Source organism: Quercus robur, chromosome 3 (genome assembly GCF_932294415.1).
Source record: "Quercus robur chromosome 3, dhQueRobu3.1, whole genome shotgun sequence".
Classification (NCBI taxonomy): domain Eukaryota; kingdom Viridiplantae; phylum Streptophyta; class Magnoliopsida; order Fagales; family Fagaceae; genus Quercus; species Quercus robur.
Window position 1 is genome coordinate 23,554,466 of NC_065536.1, and position 20,781 is coordinate 23,575,246.

Here is a 20,781-nt window from a genome sequence, read left to right on the forward strand (position 1 = left end):
TGAGGAGATTGGTTTTTGTGCCGACATTGTGGAGAGACGGTAGACCACCATTTTCTTCATTGTGAGATGGCTTATCGGTTATGGAGCTTTGTCTTTATAACTTTTGGCTTGTCTTGGGTTATATCTAGATCGATCCTAGATTTGCTTTTTGGTTGGTGGAATTGGTTGGGGAAGCACTCGTCTCAGATTTGGAATTTAGTTTCGTTGTGCATCTTTTGGTGTATTTGGAAGTAACGGAATCGGCGGACTTTTGGGGATTTGGATAGTTCCGGTGATTAGATGCTTGCTTCTTTTAGTGGAACTCTTTTTGATTGGTCTCGGGCATGGGGACTCACGACTAGTGATTCTCTCCCTTCTTTTCTTAGCTCTCTTTCTCTTTGTAATTAATTTGTTGATTGGTTTTCTTTTTTTGTTTTTTCTCTATTTTCTTCTTCTTGTATTTTCTGGGTTTGCTCCGTGTTCTTCATGCATAGAGTAGCCTTTCGTATATATAAGGTTTGCTCTGTGTTCTTCATGCATAGAGTAGCCTTTCGTATATATAACATTCTTACTTATCAAAAAAAAAGAGAGTACCATACTAAGAGGTCGTGCCTTGGTACGATGGCAAAGGCCTTCCATCAGAAGCGACAGGTCGTGGGTTCGATTATGGGAATCAGCCTCTCAATAAACTAGGAGTAAGGCTACCTACCATAACCTCTTATAGACCTTGCAAAAGTGAGAGTTTTGTGTATTGAGTACAATGTTTTTTTCTTTGGGAGTACCATACTAGTTTGTTATTAGTCATATGATACAACGTGTAGTTCAAACTTGCAAAAAATTTAATTCGATTTCACCTCATGCCTTACTGCCATAGTTGAAAAGTTAAAATTCTATATATGAACCATATTCAGAGAGCCATTTATTTGGGGGTGGGTTTGGGGGAATTTCAATATAAACCTTAATAGGTAAGAGATTCTTTTGATGGGAAGAATTAAAGATAGGGTCAGACCTTTAATACATTTTCTTTATTCAAGAACTTATATGTTATGTTCTTAATCTACTTACAAAGAATTGTGAGTGTGTCCAATCACCCATGATGATCAATTTCTTATAATGGTGTTGAGGATTCAATTTGTGTAAGCTAGTTTCCCACATGGTAGATTGTCAAAATTAGCGACCTCACAATCACACACCAAACAATCTCTTGCTCTCAACGCCGAAATCACAATTGGACATTAGATTTTAGTTGATTTTAATCATGCCATGCATTGCCTTACCAAAGGTAAATTTAAACTCAAATTTTTTTTGATGGTTCAATGGTAACAATGGGGGTGGGGGCATTTGAACCCTAGATGTCTCCATTGGAAACATCAGAAGTTGCCACTTGAGCTAAAAGGCTCTTGGCACTCATTTCCTTTTTTAAAATTTAAAAAATAATAAAATTTTATTTCTTTTTGTTAAAATTTACACATGAACCATGATATTTGATTCTTTGTATGAAATTAATCTTGGTTTGGTTAGTCTTAATTCATTGTGTTATGTGTTGAATTTTTCTTTGCTTGGGTAGGTTGAGGATATTGGATGATTCTACTATTAAGTTGCAACTGTGTCTATGGTAAATTAAATCTTATGGATCTACGCTCCAAAACTTATTTTATTCTTGTCATATTATAATTTTAGGTTAAAATATTGTTTGTCTCTAAAGTTTGCATGACTTTTGATTTTTGCCCCCCTAAACTTTTAAAGGTTATTTTTTTTTGCCCCTAAGTTATTGAAAACGTTACAGTTTTTGTTCTTAAGCATTAGAAAGATCTTTTTACTTCCTTAAATTATTGAAAAAAGTTATTTTTTCATTCCTATTTCTGCCCTTAAACTATTGGGAAAAAAAACTATTTAAAAAGAAAGTGTAACATTTTCAATAGTTTTGAGACAAAAAAAGGAATTTTTTAAAGTTTAGGGATGAAAAACATACTTCAAGTAAACAGTGTTAACGTAAAAATTTAGATGGAAATTTCACAAATGAACAAAGAAATTTATCAAAAAGAGTTTGAAGATAATGAAATAAGATAAAGATAATGATGAAAATAATCATAATGATGACTTCATGGTTTCCTTCTTCCAACATTGTTGGAGTGTGGTGGAGGATGACCTAATGGCCTTCTTTAAGGAGTTCTACAAATCACTTAGGTTTGAAAAATTTCTTAATGCCTTTTTTATTCTATGAAGCACGGGTGCGTTTTTGGATTTGGGTGCGGGACTCGGCAATTTTTGAAAAAATAGGGTGTGGGTGCGGGTGCGGGGGGTGCTGCGATTAAAAAATTATTAAAAATATTTTTATTTATATTTTCTATATATTTTTACTATTAAAATATTCTTAAAAAACACATTACTATGACTTGATTCACAAAACAAAGAAAGAAGAAGGCAAGAAACACAAAACAAAAAAGAAAACACAAAAGAAGCAACAAATATTTGGAATAAAATTGAGGAAGGACAGAGTTAGGATGTTTGGGCCTCATTCAAAGCCGATTTTGGCTGTTCCAGTATGATTCAAGGCCGATTTCAGCCTGTTTTGGCCGTTTCGATTGCGTGCCGATATGAGTTGATTTGGCCGATACGGCTTGATTCTGGCCGAATCTGCCCAGTGCGGCGTGAATTGAGCTGAGTTGACGCGAATCTGTGAAAAAAAAGAAAAAAAAAAACTTAGACATAGCACCGACACGCGGGCAAACCACGTCGGTCGCCACATCCCACGTCGGACTCCGGTGCAACACCCTCCCAGCCACGTCTATGCTTCATAACTTTTATTGCATGAATTCCCTAAAAGAATAGTGTTACAAATATAAGCTATTTTAGGTCTATTAGGTCGGTTGGAAGTGTGTGTAAGTTGTTGGTTGATTACTGAATGCGTTCTTGTGTAATTTATTTTGTCTTAAAATGCCTTTGTTGGGGGATGTAAAATTTAGATTTAGCGCACATTTGGTATGGCCTTTTGGGGGTTAAAGAGTGTTTTGGTCTAAAAATCCAATTTAAGTGTTTGGACCCTATTTCTACTTTAAGCATGTAGAGAAATTAGTTGATGGATTTTTGGGAACCAAAAATATTCTTATATATAATTCAAATGACAAAAAAGCCAAAACCCCAATAGAGTACCCTACCCCATCTCGTCACACCATTGTTTACATTTTGTCGTTCTGCACCATGAGTTCATGACCGTTAGGCCATTTCTCATTGTCCTGCATTACACACCCCATGGAGGTAGTTGAATGACATGATATTTGGTCTCGAAATACTGTTGTAAAAATTGTTTCAATCTAGTGATGCCTTCAATATTATTCCCTATAATTATTGTCATTCTCATAGACAACAAATAGTATGTATTCAACATTAGGGTGTTACTGTAAAACGAAATGATCTGTTTGACAATGGTGGAGATCAAAATCCATTGCAACTTCAGAAAGATTCCAAAACCATGCTAATGGTGACTTCTTGAAACCATATAATGCTTTCTTTAGCTTTCAGACACTGTCTTGATACTCCTCTTGAGCAACAAACATGGTTGCTCCATGTATACTTCCTGAAGCAGATCTTCATTGATAAATGCATTCTTGACATCCAACTAATATAGTAAATAATCTAAAATCACTGCAAGTGATATCAGGAACTAATCTGGATGTAACTTAATAATATATACCCATTCACAATCAACTATATGTTTTGAGGTGGTAATGGAAGATCTGTTACTTGATATTTATGTGTCTAATCACAAAGACATGTATGTGTGTATCTTAGTGATATACTATATGTATAAACACTTTTTTGATGGCGAGGAACTCCGGTGACTATGTAGAGTATTGTGTCTTTTTACCCAGTTAAACCCTGTAACGTGCCCACATCATATGGATTAGGTAAATCATTGGCTTCGCCAATGGGACGTGGCCCCTAGAAATTGTTTGCACCCAAGGGTATTTGAACCTTAGACTTGGCGGGAGCATACCCCCAAGCCCAATTTCATGACCACTTGAGCCAATCCCTAGGGGTTACCATATGTATAAAGAGACTTATTTATATGTATATCTATATGTATATGGAGGGAGATAAATTTTTTGGCGTTTATGGGTTGATCGAGGAGTGTGACCTTTAGATGATTCACCTTGATTGGTTTATGTATATACTGAAACTATGATGTGAGTGGCACATTGTCTCACATAGGAATATGAATATCTAATGTATAGGTGAGTCATTTCACATGATTTTATTTAATAGCAAAATATAAGAACTCTTAAAGCTTTACCATTGGATCATTTTGTTGTCATCAAATACTTCGAGCATAGGTCCAGCATTTTGGAGCACGGTCTTTGTGATGTAGTTCTCAAATCTTGTCTTTTTTCTTACTTTGGTTAACTATGCTAATATGCATTTCTTGATTTATGCATTATTGGACATAAAAAATAACTACCATGGGGTAATTCTAGGTCTTTGACCATGCTTAATGTTTATTGTTATCAATTTGTGATGTGATAGTGATGTTATCGTCTGATCATGTTGATAATGATGTTATTAATTTTAGTTATTGTATTTGATATACAATGGCATTTTTATCTCTCTTTTCTCCTTGGTTTGCAAAGGTAAAGGATCTTAGGAGTAATAAACTGTGTTTTGCTTGATATACTTTTAATATTTTATTTATTTATTAGGTAAAAATTCAAGGACTGTTTTCTATTCAATGCAATTTGAATAAGGGATGGAAGAAAAGCTAGAGGAAGCTGATGATGTTGAGAGCACTTCTAGTGATTCTTTTATTGATGGCCTAGAAGATGGCTCAGAAGATGATGGACCGTCAACATCTGGACAAGATGAGGGGATGCGTCTTGAGGTAAGTCAAAATCTGGACCTTTCACAAAATTTTGTTGTTTCCGTTAGTTGTTTATGTATAATAATTTTTTAGTGTAATGTATACTTTTTTTAGTAATGTTTCTCACTCTCTTTTGGTCCCTACTCTTCTAATTATATCATGTTGTCCTCCAATTTTTGGAATTGTTTTAATTTCATCCACCCATCCAAAATTCATTTAAATTAATGTAGAATCAGGATATGGATTTATTAACTACTCACTGCTGATCTATTGTGTATGGAGAAGCTATGTCAGGATTTGGATGTAGTTTGTTTTCTCAGTGGTATGAAATATGAATATAAGGCAGTACTTGCATAGAATTTTTGAAGCTTTGATGTCCCCTCTCTTACTATTTCTGATTCTAACACTATTTTTGGTGAGTGCTCTACACTTCTCGCCTTGTGGTAGTTTTGGTGGATCATGAGGAGGCTGTATTAGTCGGGGTGGTCGCGGTGTGCATGTTGGATGCGAGTCATGCAACTTAAGGGGATGTGGATGCTTTGGCAATTGAGAGCCCGGGAAGTGCACAAATTGTGGGTGCAACAATCATACCATAGACTAGTGTTAGGTCTCCATGGCTAGTTGCAAGCCCTCTAGGTCTACAGTGACAGAATTGATCTTAATACTGAAGGACAAGTATGCTCAGTTCCAAACTCATTAGAGGCAGGATTGTTCTTCCTCTGTTGCGACTCTAGCTCAATTAGGCAGTGCATCCCATTGTCTTTTGTCTTCCACTTTGAATACATGGGTCATTGATTTTGTTGCTATAGAGAAAATGATTAGTGCTTACGTTCATCTATTTGACTAACACATTACTACCTCACCTCAGATCGTTACTTTAACCGGTGGTTCCCTAGCCAAGGTTTGGGTTCTGGAAGCACTTATTTTAGCTTTGATCTAGAGTTGTTTTATGTCCTACATAATCTTGGTTTTCCCTTCAATTTGCTGTCAATTATTAGACTTACCACATAGCTTTAGTGTTGTGTTATTTTTTACCTTTTTGTGTCAATTTTAGGATCTAGATGATTGGTATTGGGCATGAAGTTGGACGTTTATATTGTTTGGATTGCTCCCATCTCTCCTCTACGAGGCCTTCAGTATTCCTTATACCCTTTGTAATGGCATTGTCACTGTGGCCACCCTTCTCTAACTAGCTTGAAGCATCAAGTTAGGAGTCTTAATACATTATCATCTTTGCCTTGTGATGCTTGTCAGTTTAGTAAACATTGTCGTGTCTTTTTTGTCAAGTTCTATTTGTTGGGTTTTAAACCCATTTGAGTTTGTACGTTTTGATAATGGGTTCCTTTTCATGTTGCATCAAATAAGTTCCAGTACTTTGTTGAAGGCTGCCACCGAATGAATTGGCCATTTTTCATGAAAAATTGTCTTGAGTTGATGTCTATATTTCAGCTTCTCTGTAAAGGGATTCTCAAAAATGCCAAAGTATGTCTCCAAAAGATCCTTTGCTTCCTTATTTGACAAAGGCATTATACATCAGATCAGTTACCCTCACATGCCACAACTATATTTTTTGTGTTATCAAAATGCAAGAATAGACACTTTGATGCTGCTTGAGCTCTCTTGTTTGATATGCATGCACCCAAATGTTTTTAAAGTGATGTAGAGTTCATTGCATGCCATCTTGTTAATAAGATGCCTACCACTGTTTTTGATTGTTCATCTTCTCACTCCACCTTATTTTCGGCTTCTCAGGCTTTCATTTGCCCCTTAGAATCTTGGGGTGTGTTTGTTATGTCCATAACCTTGGGTTGGGCTTTGTTAAACTTGATCCTCGCTCCACAAAGTGTGCATTTCTTTGTTATTCCTGGACTTGAAGGGGCTATTGATGCTACTCCTTAGTCTTGCAGTGCTACTTTACCTGTGCTGATGTTACCTTTGTCGAGTCTCAGTCATATTTCTGTGGACTAGCTCCTTTGAGGACTATCGGTTTGAGTCTTCTATTCCTTTTCCAACTCTGGGTTCCCTTTCTTCTCTAACCCATTCCTGTCTATTTTGCTGACTCATTACCTTCCAAGGCTTCTTCTCCATTACTGGTATATACCTGATGTCTTAGGCCTGCAGCTACAATGCTCCCTTCACCATCTTCATTGTATGCTATCCTTCCTCATCTGTATTGACCTAGGATCACTTTCCATTCTAGGTCTCTGGTTCTATGCCAAAAAAGAATTTATGGATATTGATGGAAGGATTAATTAAGATTTTTTCTTATTACTGGTAGACTTGTTTTTTTCTTGTTAGTTAAGAATTTATGTCCTATTTAAATAAAAAAAAAAATCCTAACCCTAATATTAATCTATATGGATGTTGATAGAAGGATTAAATTGAAAAAATTGAAAAATTGGGTGATAACATCATAGCTATTAGAGGATTGAGGTCTTAATGGAAACATTAATAAAATTTGTACTAAAAGTTTAGTTTATCCAAGTGTTTATTTTCAAGCTTAAAGCTTTTGTTATACATATTTATTTTCATTTTACATTTCATTGTAATTTGATTCGGTATTATCTTTACTGTGCAGGATCCTTTGACTGAGGAAGAAATAGAAGAGCTGATTGCTGAGTTCTTGGAAGTTGAGAGTAAGGTATTATATTTCCATTGTTGAGTTTGATTTTTAGTTGTGTGTATGTGTGTGCATTTGTGCACATATATACATGTGCATCTATGTTATTATATGTGTATGTATCTATGAATGCATATCTATTTGTTTTAGGAAGGTTCTCTAATGCTAATATAGGCTGCAGAGGCTCAAGAAGCACTTGAAAAGGATTCCCTTGCCAATGTGGAGAGTGAAGTTAGAGAGGAGTTGGCACAGACTCTCCAAGGGGATGATGTTAGTTTATGTGATTCTCCCCCTCTTTTTGGCTTTTTTTATTATTATTTATTATTTATTTATTTTTTAAAAAATCTTTGCTTGTCACTTATCCATTTCTACTTGTCAATAGTTGGAAACGGCTGTCGCAGATGAAATGAGTACGCTTACAGAAGAGTGGGAAACTGTGCTTGATGAGCTTGAGACCGAGAGTGCTCATTTGTTGGTTTGCTTCTTTCTTCAACCTTTAAAATAATCTTTACTTGTTGATATATATTTTAATGTTAGCATGTATGTTGAGGATTATTTTTCTTCTTATTTTAATAAATTTGTTGTTCATTTTTATGCATTCTTTTGGAATTCATATCTTGATAGACTATCCAAGTGGATGGTGGCAGCTTAAGACTGTGGCCCGAACAAGCAATGTTTACCTTGTTGGCCTGATGTGAAATGTGCAGAATTCCCAACTTTATGGAATATATTCTTTATATTTCTGATGTAGTGATGCATATCTATTACCTTTTTTTTGTCAAAAAATTGGTTAGTCCATTTGAGGCTCATATGTACTTCCCTCTACTATCCCTAATGATGGGTGGAACTCAATTCTAGGTCTCTGGTACTATGCCAAAAGACTTCACCTTGCGGGTTACTTATGCATACCTATGTTGTCTTTTTTCTGTCCGAAATGACGACATTTCAATGATGATGTTGTTGTACCAGAAAAAGTGTTGATGTGATTGTCACTATAGGAACAATGATGTTGGTAGGAGGTCGTTATTCTTTGATCACATGGGATCTGTCTTTTATTACTCTCTTTGTGATTCTTTTCAATTATGTCAATTGGATGTTTTATTCTTTTTCATAATGTCTTTGGAATCTAAGATTGGGCCCTTAAGGAGATGTATCTGGATTTTTCTTGGTTGCTATGAATAAGGATGCAACAGTGCAGTCCTTTTGCTTAACAAGTGTGGATGGACCCTGTCATTGGAATCTAAGATTTACTTGCAGCTCTAATGATTGGGAATTGGAGTGGGTGGATTCACTCATGGACCTATTATAAACTCCTTTCTTTTGATTTATATTTTTGGGTTTCATTTAAGCCCCAAATGAGTCTCTCCACTTTAATTTGGAACATATTGTATTTACTGAAATAATCAAGGGGATTAGTCTGGCACAATTTTGGTTTGAATTCTGTTTTCGAGATGTATTGCTTGTCAAACCTCCTTATCGTACAGTAGTTGTAAACATGAAATATGCTAATGGCATTTAGCTGTATAGAATAATTGTTAAATGATTAAATTTATAATTTTTCTATCAGTTGAACAAACTATTGAAATTAGTGATAATTTATCATGGTATCATAATAGATGGTATTGAGTTCGAATCCTTTCTTCACTCTATTTTGCATTAAAAAAGTTGTTTTGTTTCCACGTGTTGGGCCCACTTATTGAGGTGGAGTTTGGGCCCACACAAGGGAGACTGTTAGAATTATGGTTAAGTGATTAAATTCACCATTTTCAATCAGCTTAAGCTTTTGGGACAAATGTAAGCTTATCAATTATGTAATTATGTTATATATAGTTATGACCATACTTCAATTATGTTTTATAGAGTTATAATTTATGACCATACGATTGCAGGTCCTAGTTTATTGTTGGCAAAGGCAGTTTAATACTGTTGCAAATATAGTTGTTTGCTATGTGCTCACTTGTTTGCAAAGGCACTTTAATCTTGTTCAATGGTAATATTTTAAGTAAAATTATATCATTCTTTTTCTGACTACTCTGAGCAGGAACAACTTGATGGTGCTGGTATTGAGCTACCAAGCCTTTATAAGTGGATTGAAAGTCAGGCTCCTAATGGTTGCAGCACTGAAGCTTGGAAAAAGAGGGTGCACTGGGTTGGGTCTCAGACAACCAGTGAAGTTACTGAGTCTGTAGTTGATGCTGAGAACTTTCTTCAAATCCACAGGCCTGTAAGAAGGTATCATTCTTCCCTTTAAGCATCATAAATTCTGCAAAAGGCTTAAAGTTCAATTTATATGGGTCTTTGTGGGTTCAGACGACATGGTAAACTATTGGAAGAGGGTGCAAGCGGATTTCTGCAGAAAAAACTTGCTGTTGATGGAAGCAAGGAGGCTGCAACAGAAAATCCAGAGGTTGATTGGTCCTCTCTCAACAAAATATTTTCTGATCATGTGTCAGTTGATGACACTACATTTGGCAGCAAGAATTGGGCCTCTGTATACTTAGCCAGCACTCCACAGCAAGCAGCGGTGATGGGACTTAAATTTCCTGGAGTCAATGAGGTGACAAATTGAGTTTCTCTTTTTAATTCACTGTATTATGAATAGGGGAGTGCATGGGTTGGGTTGAGTCGTGTTGAAGGATTTTTCAACCGAACCCAACAACGTTGGGTCGAGAAATTTCCAACCCAACTCATCACTTGTGTAGAAACCAACATAACCCAACCTACATGGGTTGTACATAATGTTTTTATCTTGTAAAAAATTGAGCTTTCATCCATTATTTAAACACCTTTAATAAATTATTTCAATTTATATAATAAGCTATATTCTATTTTGCAAATTGATCAAAACTGATTCTCTAAATGCCAAAATCAATTAATCTTTAATTTTCTTTATCACATATGGTTATAAATTATAGCATGTGGATAGAGCAATTGTTTTAATCTAAGTCTACATTTGGTGTTTCACTTGACTATCTCCAAGAGGCTGATTTCCGATGACCTGTTATATGTATTTCACTGTCACAGTTCAACAATGTCTTTTTTAAATAAAATATCTAGAACTTAATTTTTGTGGGAATTTTTTTCTTCCTTCTTGGAGATTTGCTGAGGTACATAGCAGTAGCTCTTTTTTGGCAGTTGTGCATAAAGTTGTCCTCTAGGTTTTGTATTCCTCTTTTCTAAATGTATATGGTAATTTTTATTTTTTGAAGTGAGTATTTAAACTTTTATTCTTTGTAATTCATGAAGTTAATGAGCCTTAGCTCAAATGGCACTTCCTTTTTACATAAGAGTGGGTGGAGGGTGGTTGTGGGTTCAAAACCCATTGGGTGAGTTTCCGACTTATCAATTTATAAAAATGGAAACTTGCAAATACCAATGGAATATTCAAGTAGTTGTCTGATATATGTTCAAAATCTTTCTTAATTTTCCATCTTGGATTTATATTTCTGAATTATTTTAAATTTATCTTGGCTCCAAAATATATTACCTTTCAGGTTATAATCTGTGAGTGCATGTGTGCATGTTCGAAATTGATATCTTATAATTTGTGTGAGTGCATGTGTGCATGTTAAAATGTGATATCTTTTTTGTTTGTTTGCTTGTTGAAAACAGATTATTCCACTTAAAGGTAATGAAAATTAAAGCCTATCAAAAAACTAAAAAAACATAGAATTTTTTTGAGTTATAAAAGAACTGTGATGAATGAAAATTAAAGCCTATTAAAAGAACGAAAAAAGCATAAAAAATTATAGAGTTATAAAAGAACTGCGATTATGTCTGCTGATATAATCCATCCTCCCCTTTACTCAATTCTGGGATGATTTACTTGAGACTTTTGTTTGTTATTATGAGCACATGGCATAATAGCAAGAAGATGGGTTTACAAGGGTTGCTAAGGTCTTTTCTTGCTATGATAATGTCCTGAACAATAGGGTTTGTGATTCTCAATTAAAAAAAAAAAATTTATTCAAAGGGTGATGATTATAAATTGTTATTATCATTGCTGATATAGTTTTTGTGGTTTGTGGTCTTAGATGGGTTATGCCTAAGTTAGTGATTGTTTTGCTTCAATGTTGGTCAAGGAAGCCTACTTCATTTAGGAATAGAGTTTCAAATGTAGTACTATTGTATCTGATGTGGAATATATGGGAGGAAAGAAATAGGCAGACTTTTGAGGGGCTTGAGCATTCTATTGAAAGAATCAAGTTTGCTTTTGCCTGTTTCCTATTTTTGGGTATGTTGTTAGAAGAACATTGGCCTTCCACTTTACTCTAATTTCTAGACTCATTTTATACCTGTTTATTTTTTATTTATACTGGGAGCAGTTTCCAATACAGCCTGTATATTTAGATTGTTCCCTCGGAATTCTTGTATATTGCTTTATTTATTTATTTATTTTTTAATAAAATTACTTATCAAAAGAAAAAAAAAATCTGGTGATAGATTTCTTATTTCGAGATGGATATATATATTATCAAATTAATTTGTGCCATTTTATCCATCCCATGTATCTATGGCACTTTGAATGTTTGTAGGATGTGTTCATATCTGTTATTTGGATTGCGTATAACAATAGTAGATGGAGATAGTTTCTTCCTCTAACCTATAATTCTTCTTTTAAACCAAAGGTTTTCTTTTGAGTAATTTTCTCTCTTTGATAACCTACTCATTTTTGTTTTTCTTTGGGGGTTTGGGGGGAGGGGGAGGGATTATCAAGTCTAAGGGTTTGATATTTTCTCCCTTTTCAAAGAATTAGTTTAGCATTGTTTTTGTTTCTAACTAAAGAGGAGGTTTTGCTGCTGTCACATTTATAGCATTCACCTTTCTTTTTTTCTTTTTCTTTTTCCTCTGTGTGTGCGCGTGCATTTTCTTATGACTGTCTTAAACTTCTGGTGTGTGTGTGTGCATTGATAATTTTGTGTGACCTTATAATTGTGTTTCATTTGCGTTATCTTTATTGGCATGATATATCAGTTTAATTTATAGCATTCACTTGTTTCTGAAAGTAGATGTGATCTAAGCTTGTCTTGTATTTAACTCAGTTGCCCTTTTAATGAGTTTATAAAATCTTTTGTCAGGTGGAGGAGATTGATGACATTGATGGAAGTTTTAATGACCCATTTGTTGCAGCTGCTATTGCAAATGAAAAGGAACTAGATCTTTCTGAAGAACAAAAGAAAAATTTTAGAAAGGTCTGTCAGCACTTTTCTGCTCTTTAGTATAGTGTTGTCTCTTTTCCTTCCCTACCAGCCTTCTTCATATGATTTATAAATCACCAAATTTGTACAAGATTTGTCTGTTTGATGAAAAAAGGGATTTTAAGGGAATGATGAACAAAAAATGGAAAAGCCCTGTTTCACCTCCTCTAGGAGCCTCTTTTTTTTTTTTTTGATAAGTAATAAGGATTTATTGATAACGAAAAGAGAGAGACACCCAAGTACACAGGAAGTATACAGGGGTGTACAAATCAAATACAAAAATTACATAAATCAAGAAAATCCAAAAAAGAAGAAAAAGGATGGTTTCTCCACACTGAGAACCAGTCCAATAAGGTTCTAAAAAGAAGAAGCTTGAGATCAGGCATAGAACACTAATTGTCTTCAAAACACCTACTATTTTTTTTCTTCCAAATACACCACATCAGACAATGAGGAACAACCATCCATATATCTCCATGCGATGGCGACCAAATTGACCTTGCCAGCAAGCAAAAAGCTCAATAACAAACATTGGCATAACCCAACAAACTTCAAATAAACCAAAAACCATATCCCACAACTCTAGAGCAACCAGACAATAAAGGAATAGATGATCAACGGTTTCATTGTTACACTTGCACATATAACACCAATCCAAAATGCAAACCTTTCTTTTCCTTAAATTGTCAATTGTCAGACATTTTCCCAAGATAGCGGTCCAAACAAAGAAAGCCACTCTAGAGGGAATCTTCTGCTTCCAAATGCTTTTCCAAGGGAAAAACTGATCACTGTGGCCAACTAGAAGATGGTAGTACGCACTAACCGTAAATTATTTTGTGGCTGATCACTGTGGCCAACTAGGAGCCTTTTATGGCTGCACAAATAAATTATTTTGTGATGGATATGTCTTCTCATTCAGATTTTATTTTTAAACCAATGATCTAGAACAAAAGGGAAAGATAGGTGATAACTTTCTTATTGTAGTCAATTTAAAACAGCTTATCATGCAATTGGTGTTCATTGTTAAATTATTCTATGAGTTGTGTTGGAGGCCACAACCATTTGGTAGATTTTGAATGCTTTTGCCTTACTTAAACAAGTTCTTGAATTTAAAAAAGAAAAAGAAATTATACCTATATATTGTGAAGCTTTATCAACATTTTCAGACAGTTTGATATGTTTACTTTTTTCTAATCACAAATATCATTCTGGATTTGTTGAAGAATACCTGGTTGCGCACTAGTGATTTATCAAAGTACCTTATACAGTGAAGGGACAAATCCAAACTTTAATGTAGACTAGCTTTGGCCTATGACATGTATGACGACAATCTTATTACTTTACTCTATTGAGTTTTATGTGTACATGCTTTGCAGATGCCTATCTTTAGTTTTACCTTTTGTTTTTGGGATATTATCTTGCGCAAAGCTTAGGTATAGTATCTTAGGTGCTGTACATTGGGTTTGCCAATTAATACAAACACCTGGTTGGATTGACCAATGAAGCAAAAACTGTTTTATCATTTCTAAGGACAATTAAATTCAATGCAACTATGTGTTTGAATTTAATTGGGGAACCTAATATACAACACCTAAGGCTTTGTATTTAAGTTCTATCCTAATATTTTTGTCCTCACTCTTGTTTTAAGGCAGCATTTTATCATTTGAGTTTTCTTTCATGTTGTTTGACTAGACTCAAATATTATTACTGGGATGAGATAAATTTTTGGGGCTATTCCTCTAGGTGGATGCTTTTTTATTTTAGTATCTCTGTGAATTATCTTGGGTGTTTTGCACTTGAACATGTTTTCAGTTTTGCATGTTCACTTGTACAAATAGCAAAGATTCATAAAAAGTCCTTGGTGCAAAATAGAATGAACCTATTGGTGTTTTTAACTTTTGTATTGATATCTGTTTAGACTAAGTAGTAAAGGTCTATATCCGTGTAAATTGACAGGTTAAAGAAGAAGATGATGCAAATGTAGATCTGAAACTACAAATTCATCTCAAACGGAGGAGACATAGGCAGAGACGTAAACAGGTCTCCTTATTTTTGTGTGTGTTGTTTTTTTTTTTTTTTTTCCTTTTGGTTTCTGTGCTATTTTCTTGTGTTGGTCTAGAATCTTTAGCAGGCTTTTCTTCACTTATTGTTGATGCTTGAATTGATCTAATCTTGTTCCACAATTTTGAAATCCTTAACTTTTGTTTTTGAGTCAGGACGTCAGTCAGAAATTTGTTTCCGCAGTTGATCAGGTCTTAGAAAGCAATTTAGATAAGTCCTCGTCATGGGTTGACAATTCTAATTCTGTTTCAAATGAGAAAAATTGTGAAGATGGGAATGGTCTGCCTAATAATCACAATGAGGTTGCATGCCAGAATGTCCAGACAGACGTGCTTGATGCTTCTGAAACTTGTAATGATCTTGACAATAAAGGGCCGATGAATAATGCTTCTTCATTGTCTGAGCCTGCTTTGCCTGATCATACTGGACCTAGAGGCTCCAAACGTCCAAATGAGATTGAGGAGCTAAAAGTTGATAACAAGAAGAGTCGGACTGTTATCATAGATAGTGATGATGAAACTCATTTTGTGAAGGAAAATTCACATCCTAATGCCACTAGCTTGGACCCTGATTCTTATTCCAAAGAAAATATTGGCGAGCCTGGTGCTGATTCTATTCCATTGCAGAGTCAGAATGAGAAGTTTGACTGTACTGCTTGTAGTAAGCTAGCTGTTGAAGTGCACCAACATCCACTTCTGAAAGTAATTATTTGCCGGGATTGCAAAAGCTTAATGGAATATAAGATGCAGATGAAGGTATGGGCTTAAGTAACTGTTGTTGGGAACATTAGAAATACGTTTCCAGAAAAAAAAAAAAAAATATATATATATATAGATTTTGGTAAAAAAATGTTAGTATTTTTGATCCAGTGATTTTTGTTGTAAAAACATTACTCTCTGACCTTGTCTAGTGATTCTCTCTCTCTCTCTCTCTCTATTGTTGAATTTTAATTTTGGTAGGAATGATATTTAGAGTTTCTGTCTTACTGTGTACTTTGCATAAAATAAAAAGCTCACTATTCGGGAAGTTCCAATTAGCTTTAGCTTAATGGTACTTCCATCAGAATGGGTAGCAGATGAAGTTTTGGATTCAATACTCACTGTGTGTGTGTAACTCACCAGTTAAAAAAAGTGTCATCCAGAAAGTGTTGAAATTTGCTAGATACCAAAGCCTTCACAGAATTATTATTATTATTATTTATTTATTTTGATGACGTAGGAGAAATTCACAGAATTATTATAGTTTTTGTTACTGCTTCTTTTCTTGTGCTGATGGCAAGCAAGAATAAGGTTCTAAAAATTGGTGTGATACACTAAAGACTAGATGACTTGAGATTTCTATGCTGTGATCATGCGAGATGGACCTTATAAGTAGACATCAAATTTCTCAGAAGTCTTGTTGAAATTTGAAAAGATAAATTTGTCACAACTTATAAAAAATCCCCAACAATTAGGAGAAATAGAGTAGTATTTTTTAAACATTTTAAACAAATTGTTAGAGAGATCATTTGAACTTGGGGGTTGGGAGAGAACTGTAGTAGGCTTAGTTTGAGTAAATAAGTGTTTTTTCAAGGCCTCATTGTAGACTTAAATGTTTGTGTGTACATATATATATATATATATATATATTTATGTGTGTGTGTGTGTGTGTGTATGCGTGCAAATAGGGTAACATTTATCTGAGAGGTATCTTAGTAACTTTATTCCTTTACTTTTTCCACAAATCTCCTTTGAAATTGCCTCACTCTCTTGTCAAATTAGGATCTCAAAACGGGATTTCAACTATGATAACACTTGGTTAAAGCTTTCCCGCACTCTGCTAGTCTCATTCCCATGTTTTCTGACCATTACTAATCAATGATGTTTTTGTTGGCTGGGATCGGACTTGTTGGAACAACACATGGCTTTGCAAACCTATTCAGGACTTTTCTTTCATCTGGCCAAAAAGGATACATATATTCTGATCTTTGGCTGAATTAGAAACTGAAGATCAGTAAAGTGTGAATCTAATTACTTGGGTTCAAAAAATTAATGAAGGAGATAATCGTATTCCCATAAATCACTTACATGTGAAATCAGAGATCCCCTTCTCTTTAAATAATTCCTACTTATAAAAACCAAAATCATGGTGTTGTTGCTGGCCTGATCCAACCTGTTGGGGGAAATACCAAATAGTGGCCAGAGGTTGTGGGGCATCATTCTCACCCAGCAAGAATGAGGGTATGGCAATTTGTAAATGTTGTTAGTCACGATGCTGTTAAATGTGGTAAATGGTGTTCTGAGTTTGTGGTAAATGTTGTTGGTCATGATGCTGGAACTTATCTATTTGAGAGAATGGTTGCAAGTTGGTATAGTGGAGATAATTGTGAGTTGAGGTGAGATTGTTGCCACCAGCTTCCAGGACTACACAATGGCCAGCCACATAGCTTCATTGGATCTAGTGGTGTCATTGTTTAGTCAGATGGAAGAGATGGCTTGATATAATTTTAAATTGATTTAATGAGTTTTGAATGTCACAATGCAATCAATAGGTGTTCTTTAGTGTTTTATGTTGGATTTTGTATTGAATTAATTATTTGTGGCAGGATTCTGATTGTGCTGAGTGTTACTGTGGATGGTGCGGAGGAGGCAGTGATTTGGTAAGTTGCAAAAAATGCAGGACATTGTTCTGCACCAATTGTATAAAGAGGAACATTGGTGAGGAATGCTTGTCTGAGATACAGACATTGGGCTGGAAGTGTTGTTGCTGCTGTCCAAGTCTACTGCAGAGATTATCATTGCAGTTAGAGAAAGCCATGGGATCTGGAACTTTGATAGTTTCTAGCTCTGATAGTGATTCTGATAATTCAGATTCAGACTCAGATTCAGATTCAGACGTGAATGTTGCATACAGGTAAATTAATTTCCAAAATGGGTAATTTATTTTTATTATTCTTTTCTGCAGAGATTTGTTTATTTATTTACTTATGTGCATTAGATTTATGAAGAAGCACCCAAGGGACACAACCCTTGCACACTAGGATTTTTTTAAAGGACACCCCAGTAAAAATGAAAGAAAAAGACAAGATACAGGTCAAATCCTAATATTAAGAGCATAGTCTAACAAGGAATCTTAAGAGCCAAAAAAATAATCTATCCTTTATGTTATATAAGCCAAGAAGTGGACCTCATTGAAGTATATTTATGCAAAGACTTGGAGACATGAATGTTGTTTTCTTATTCATTTAATGACTTAAACTTTGTGTGCAATGTTAGCAGAGTTTTTTGTAATGAATGTTGTGAATTTTTTGTTTAACAAAATGGATTTTTTATTCGCTTACATCATATGAGTTTTTTTTTTAGAAATTGAATCACACATGTAGTAGGTTTTGAACCTGTGACCTTACTGCTCACTTTTTATTCATGGAAGAGGTGATATTCGATTTAAAGTTCGTCTGTTAATTTCTGTGAGTTATTTTCCTTACAATTTTATTTGATTTGAATTTAGATTTAACATATGAAAGCATGCGGTTAAACCAAATTCCAAAGGATTAAACCTATTTTGCATGTCAAGTTGAGTTAGTTCTTCCTTTAGGTTTTTTTTTGGATTATTGTGATGCAGGAATTCTAAGGAGGCTGCTGTTTAGGCTTAGAATTGATTAAGGGAAATGAGTGTTGCTTAGAACTAGGAACAAGTTGTGACAAAACCTTCTTAAGAGAAATCCATCTCTTGAAATAGCACCATGCTAATCTATGTAATTGCATTCAAAACTGATCACAAAGTGACTACAATCTCAAAACTGATCACAAAGTGACCACAATCTGGTACTGAGACTAGTTGTTTGGCATTGGCAGCCTTCTTGATGCTTGACAAGTATACTTGAAAGGCCCTGCATCATATTTCTTGTGAGCTATGCAGTGCAGTCATCGTGACTTGGAAGATATATTTCAATTTTGATCTATGAACTTTTTGTCCTCTCCTAAACATGTTAGGAGGTTTGTTTCTTGTGCTAGTTGTCAATTTTCTCTGCTTTTGTATCAGCTCTAAGAGAAGGAACAAAAAGAAAATTCGAAGGATCCTTGATGATGCTGAATTAGGAGAAGAGACTAGAAGAAAAATTGCAATCGAAAAGGTACCCATTTTTTGGTTTATACGTGCAGTCGTATCTTTTTCTGGGTACCAAATTATATATTGTTTTTTGAATTCTTGTAGGAACGCCAAGAACGTCTGAAGTCTTTGCAAGTACAATTTTCGGCCAAGTCTAAGATAATGAGCTCTGCAGGCTCTAATGGGAATTTATCTGAAGGTGCTAGTGTTGAAGTGCTTGGTGATGCTTCCACTGGTTATGTAGTGAATGTTGTAAGGGAGAAAGGGGAAGAAGCTGTCAGGATTCCTCCAAGCATCTCGGCTAAATTGAAGGCCCATCAGGTTTCCTCCCTTTTTCTTTCACATTTTCATTTTCCACATGGATTGGTTTTGGAGTTATTTCTTCTTGGCTGAATCTTTCATTCTTTGGCTTGAATTTCTATCAACCTTCCATGTCTAATATCTGACTTATGTTTGCATTGCATGATTTTTGTATACCTGATCCTGCCTAAAAGTATAATGTGGTTCACTACTAGATTTTATGTATTCCGGTGATAATACAATGTAATATAAATGAGGTTGGCATTTTTTTTGTCTGAACAATTTTAAGGAAAGTGAATTCTGGGGAAAGTCCTGTTTAAAATGTTTTATAATGGCCTAGGTGTGCTGGAACTGTTCTTTTGGCCTATATTGCATGCTACCTGTCTGACTGCTGATTCTATGTTTTCGCACGCTAACTTGACTTTTGGCATTAGTTTTGCTGGTTTTAGTTTTTGAATTGGCTTGCATGAGTTCTAGTCAGGGATGAAGGGGGGGACAAGCCCCACTGAAGGGCATGGGATTTCATGTTTGGAAAATTCTTGAGAATTGTCTTTTTTATTTTTTGGGTTAAACTTATTGATTACCTCTCTACAACTGTCTTTGATGATTATATGTTGATATTTTTGGAGTTATTTTTGACACAATTTGCTAAAATCTTGTTACATTATCTGTTATTGCAGGTTACGGGGATAAGATTTATGTGGGAAAATATCATACAGTCTATCAGAAAAGTGAAGTCTGGGGATAAAGGTCTTGGTTGCATTTTAGCTCATACCATGGGCCTTGGTAAAACTTTTCAGGTATACACGGTGCATCTGTTTTGCTCATGCATACATGTGTTTTGAGATATACTTCTGCCTATTGGAAGAATGCATGAGCATTGGCTTGGGATGAAGACCTTTGAATGCATAGTGAAAGTGTGATTTGATTCCAATGGAGTAAAAAAGAGCTTAGGAGGGAGTGTCTATGATATAAATAGAAGTGATACACGCATCACTTATATATATAAAAAAATGATAGAAGTGATGCACTCATGTAGACGAGGACATTTAGTCAATTACGTGGAATAAGTTCTTGGGATTAGCTCACGTGCCCTTGCTGAGGCCTGCTGTTAAATTGCGTGATCTGTTTGATTCTGGTTTAGTGGCTTATTCTTCTGTAAATCTCAGAAATATTATATTTTTAAATTGGTAAATTAAATGCAAATCATAGCCTCACCTTCCACCCTCTGTATATGGGGGATGAGATGCCATTTGGCCAAGAGACCATTAGGGACTTAGTAATTTGCATTTGTTTTGAACATATATATTTTTTGATTAGTTTGTTTTGAACATATCAAACTCTGTCTTGTTTAACTACTTGCTCCAGTGCTATATGTATTTACTCTTGCTAGTTTTCCTTGATTGTTTTCTAATGGAAATAGTTTCTGTTTGCCATATTTTATATTCAGGTCATAACTTTCTTGTATGCTGCTATGAGAAGTATCGACTTGGGATTAAAAACTGCACTCATTGTTCTTCCGGTGAATGTGCTACATAATTGGCGGCAGGAGTTTATGAAGTGGAGGCCTTCAGAGTTAAAGCCACTTCGTGTCTTCATGCTGGAAGATGTATCAAGGTCTAACAATCTTGCTTAGTATACATATACGTGCATGCATATCTCGAATCTTAGACATAGACCAT

The 20,781-nt window shown here is 34.9% G+C and overlaps 1 protein-coding gene across 1 annotated transcript in view; it reads left to right on the plus strand.

The window, feature by feature from the left end:
* LOC126717528 (protein CHROMATIN REMODELING 20) overlaps positions 1-20,781 on the plus strand; it is a 52,353-nt gene that overhangs the window by 3,330 nt on the left and 28,242 nt on the right. Inside the window, exons 2-15 of the mRNA XM_050419296.1 lie at positions 4,677-4,855; positions 7,413-7,475; positions 7,629-7,724; positions 7,837-7,929; positions 9,496-9,686; positions 9,765-10,011; positions 12,533-12,646; positions 14,609-14,692; positions 14,869-15,468; positions 17,298-17,605; positions 18,734-18,824; positions 18,905-19,120; positions 19,780-19,899; positions 20,550-20,716. Of these exons, the coding sequence (XP_050275253.1) occupies positions 4,724-4,855; positions 7,413-7,475; positions 7,629-7,724; positions 7,837-7,929; positions 9,496-9,686; positions 9,765-10,011; positions 12,533-12,646; positions 14,609-14,692; positions 14,869-15,468; positions 17,298-17,605; positions 18,734-18,824; positions 18,905-19,120; positions 19,780-19,899; positions 20,550-20,716 (2,522 nt within the window). The 5' untranslated portion in view covers positions 4,677-4,723. The remainder of the gene's footprint in view (positions 1-4,676; positions 4,856-7,412; positions 7,476-7,628; positions 7,725-7,836; positions 7,930-9,495; positions 9,687-9,764; positions 10,012-12,532; positions 12,647-14,608; positions 14,693-14,868; positions 15,469-17,297; positions 17,606-18,733; positions 18,825-18,904; positions 19,121-19,779; positions 19,900-20,549; positions 20,717-20,781) is intronic.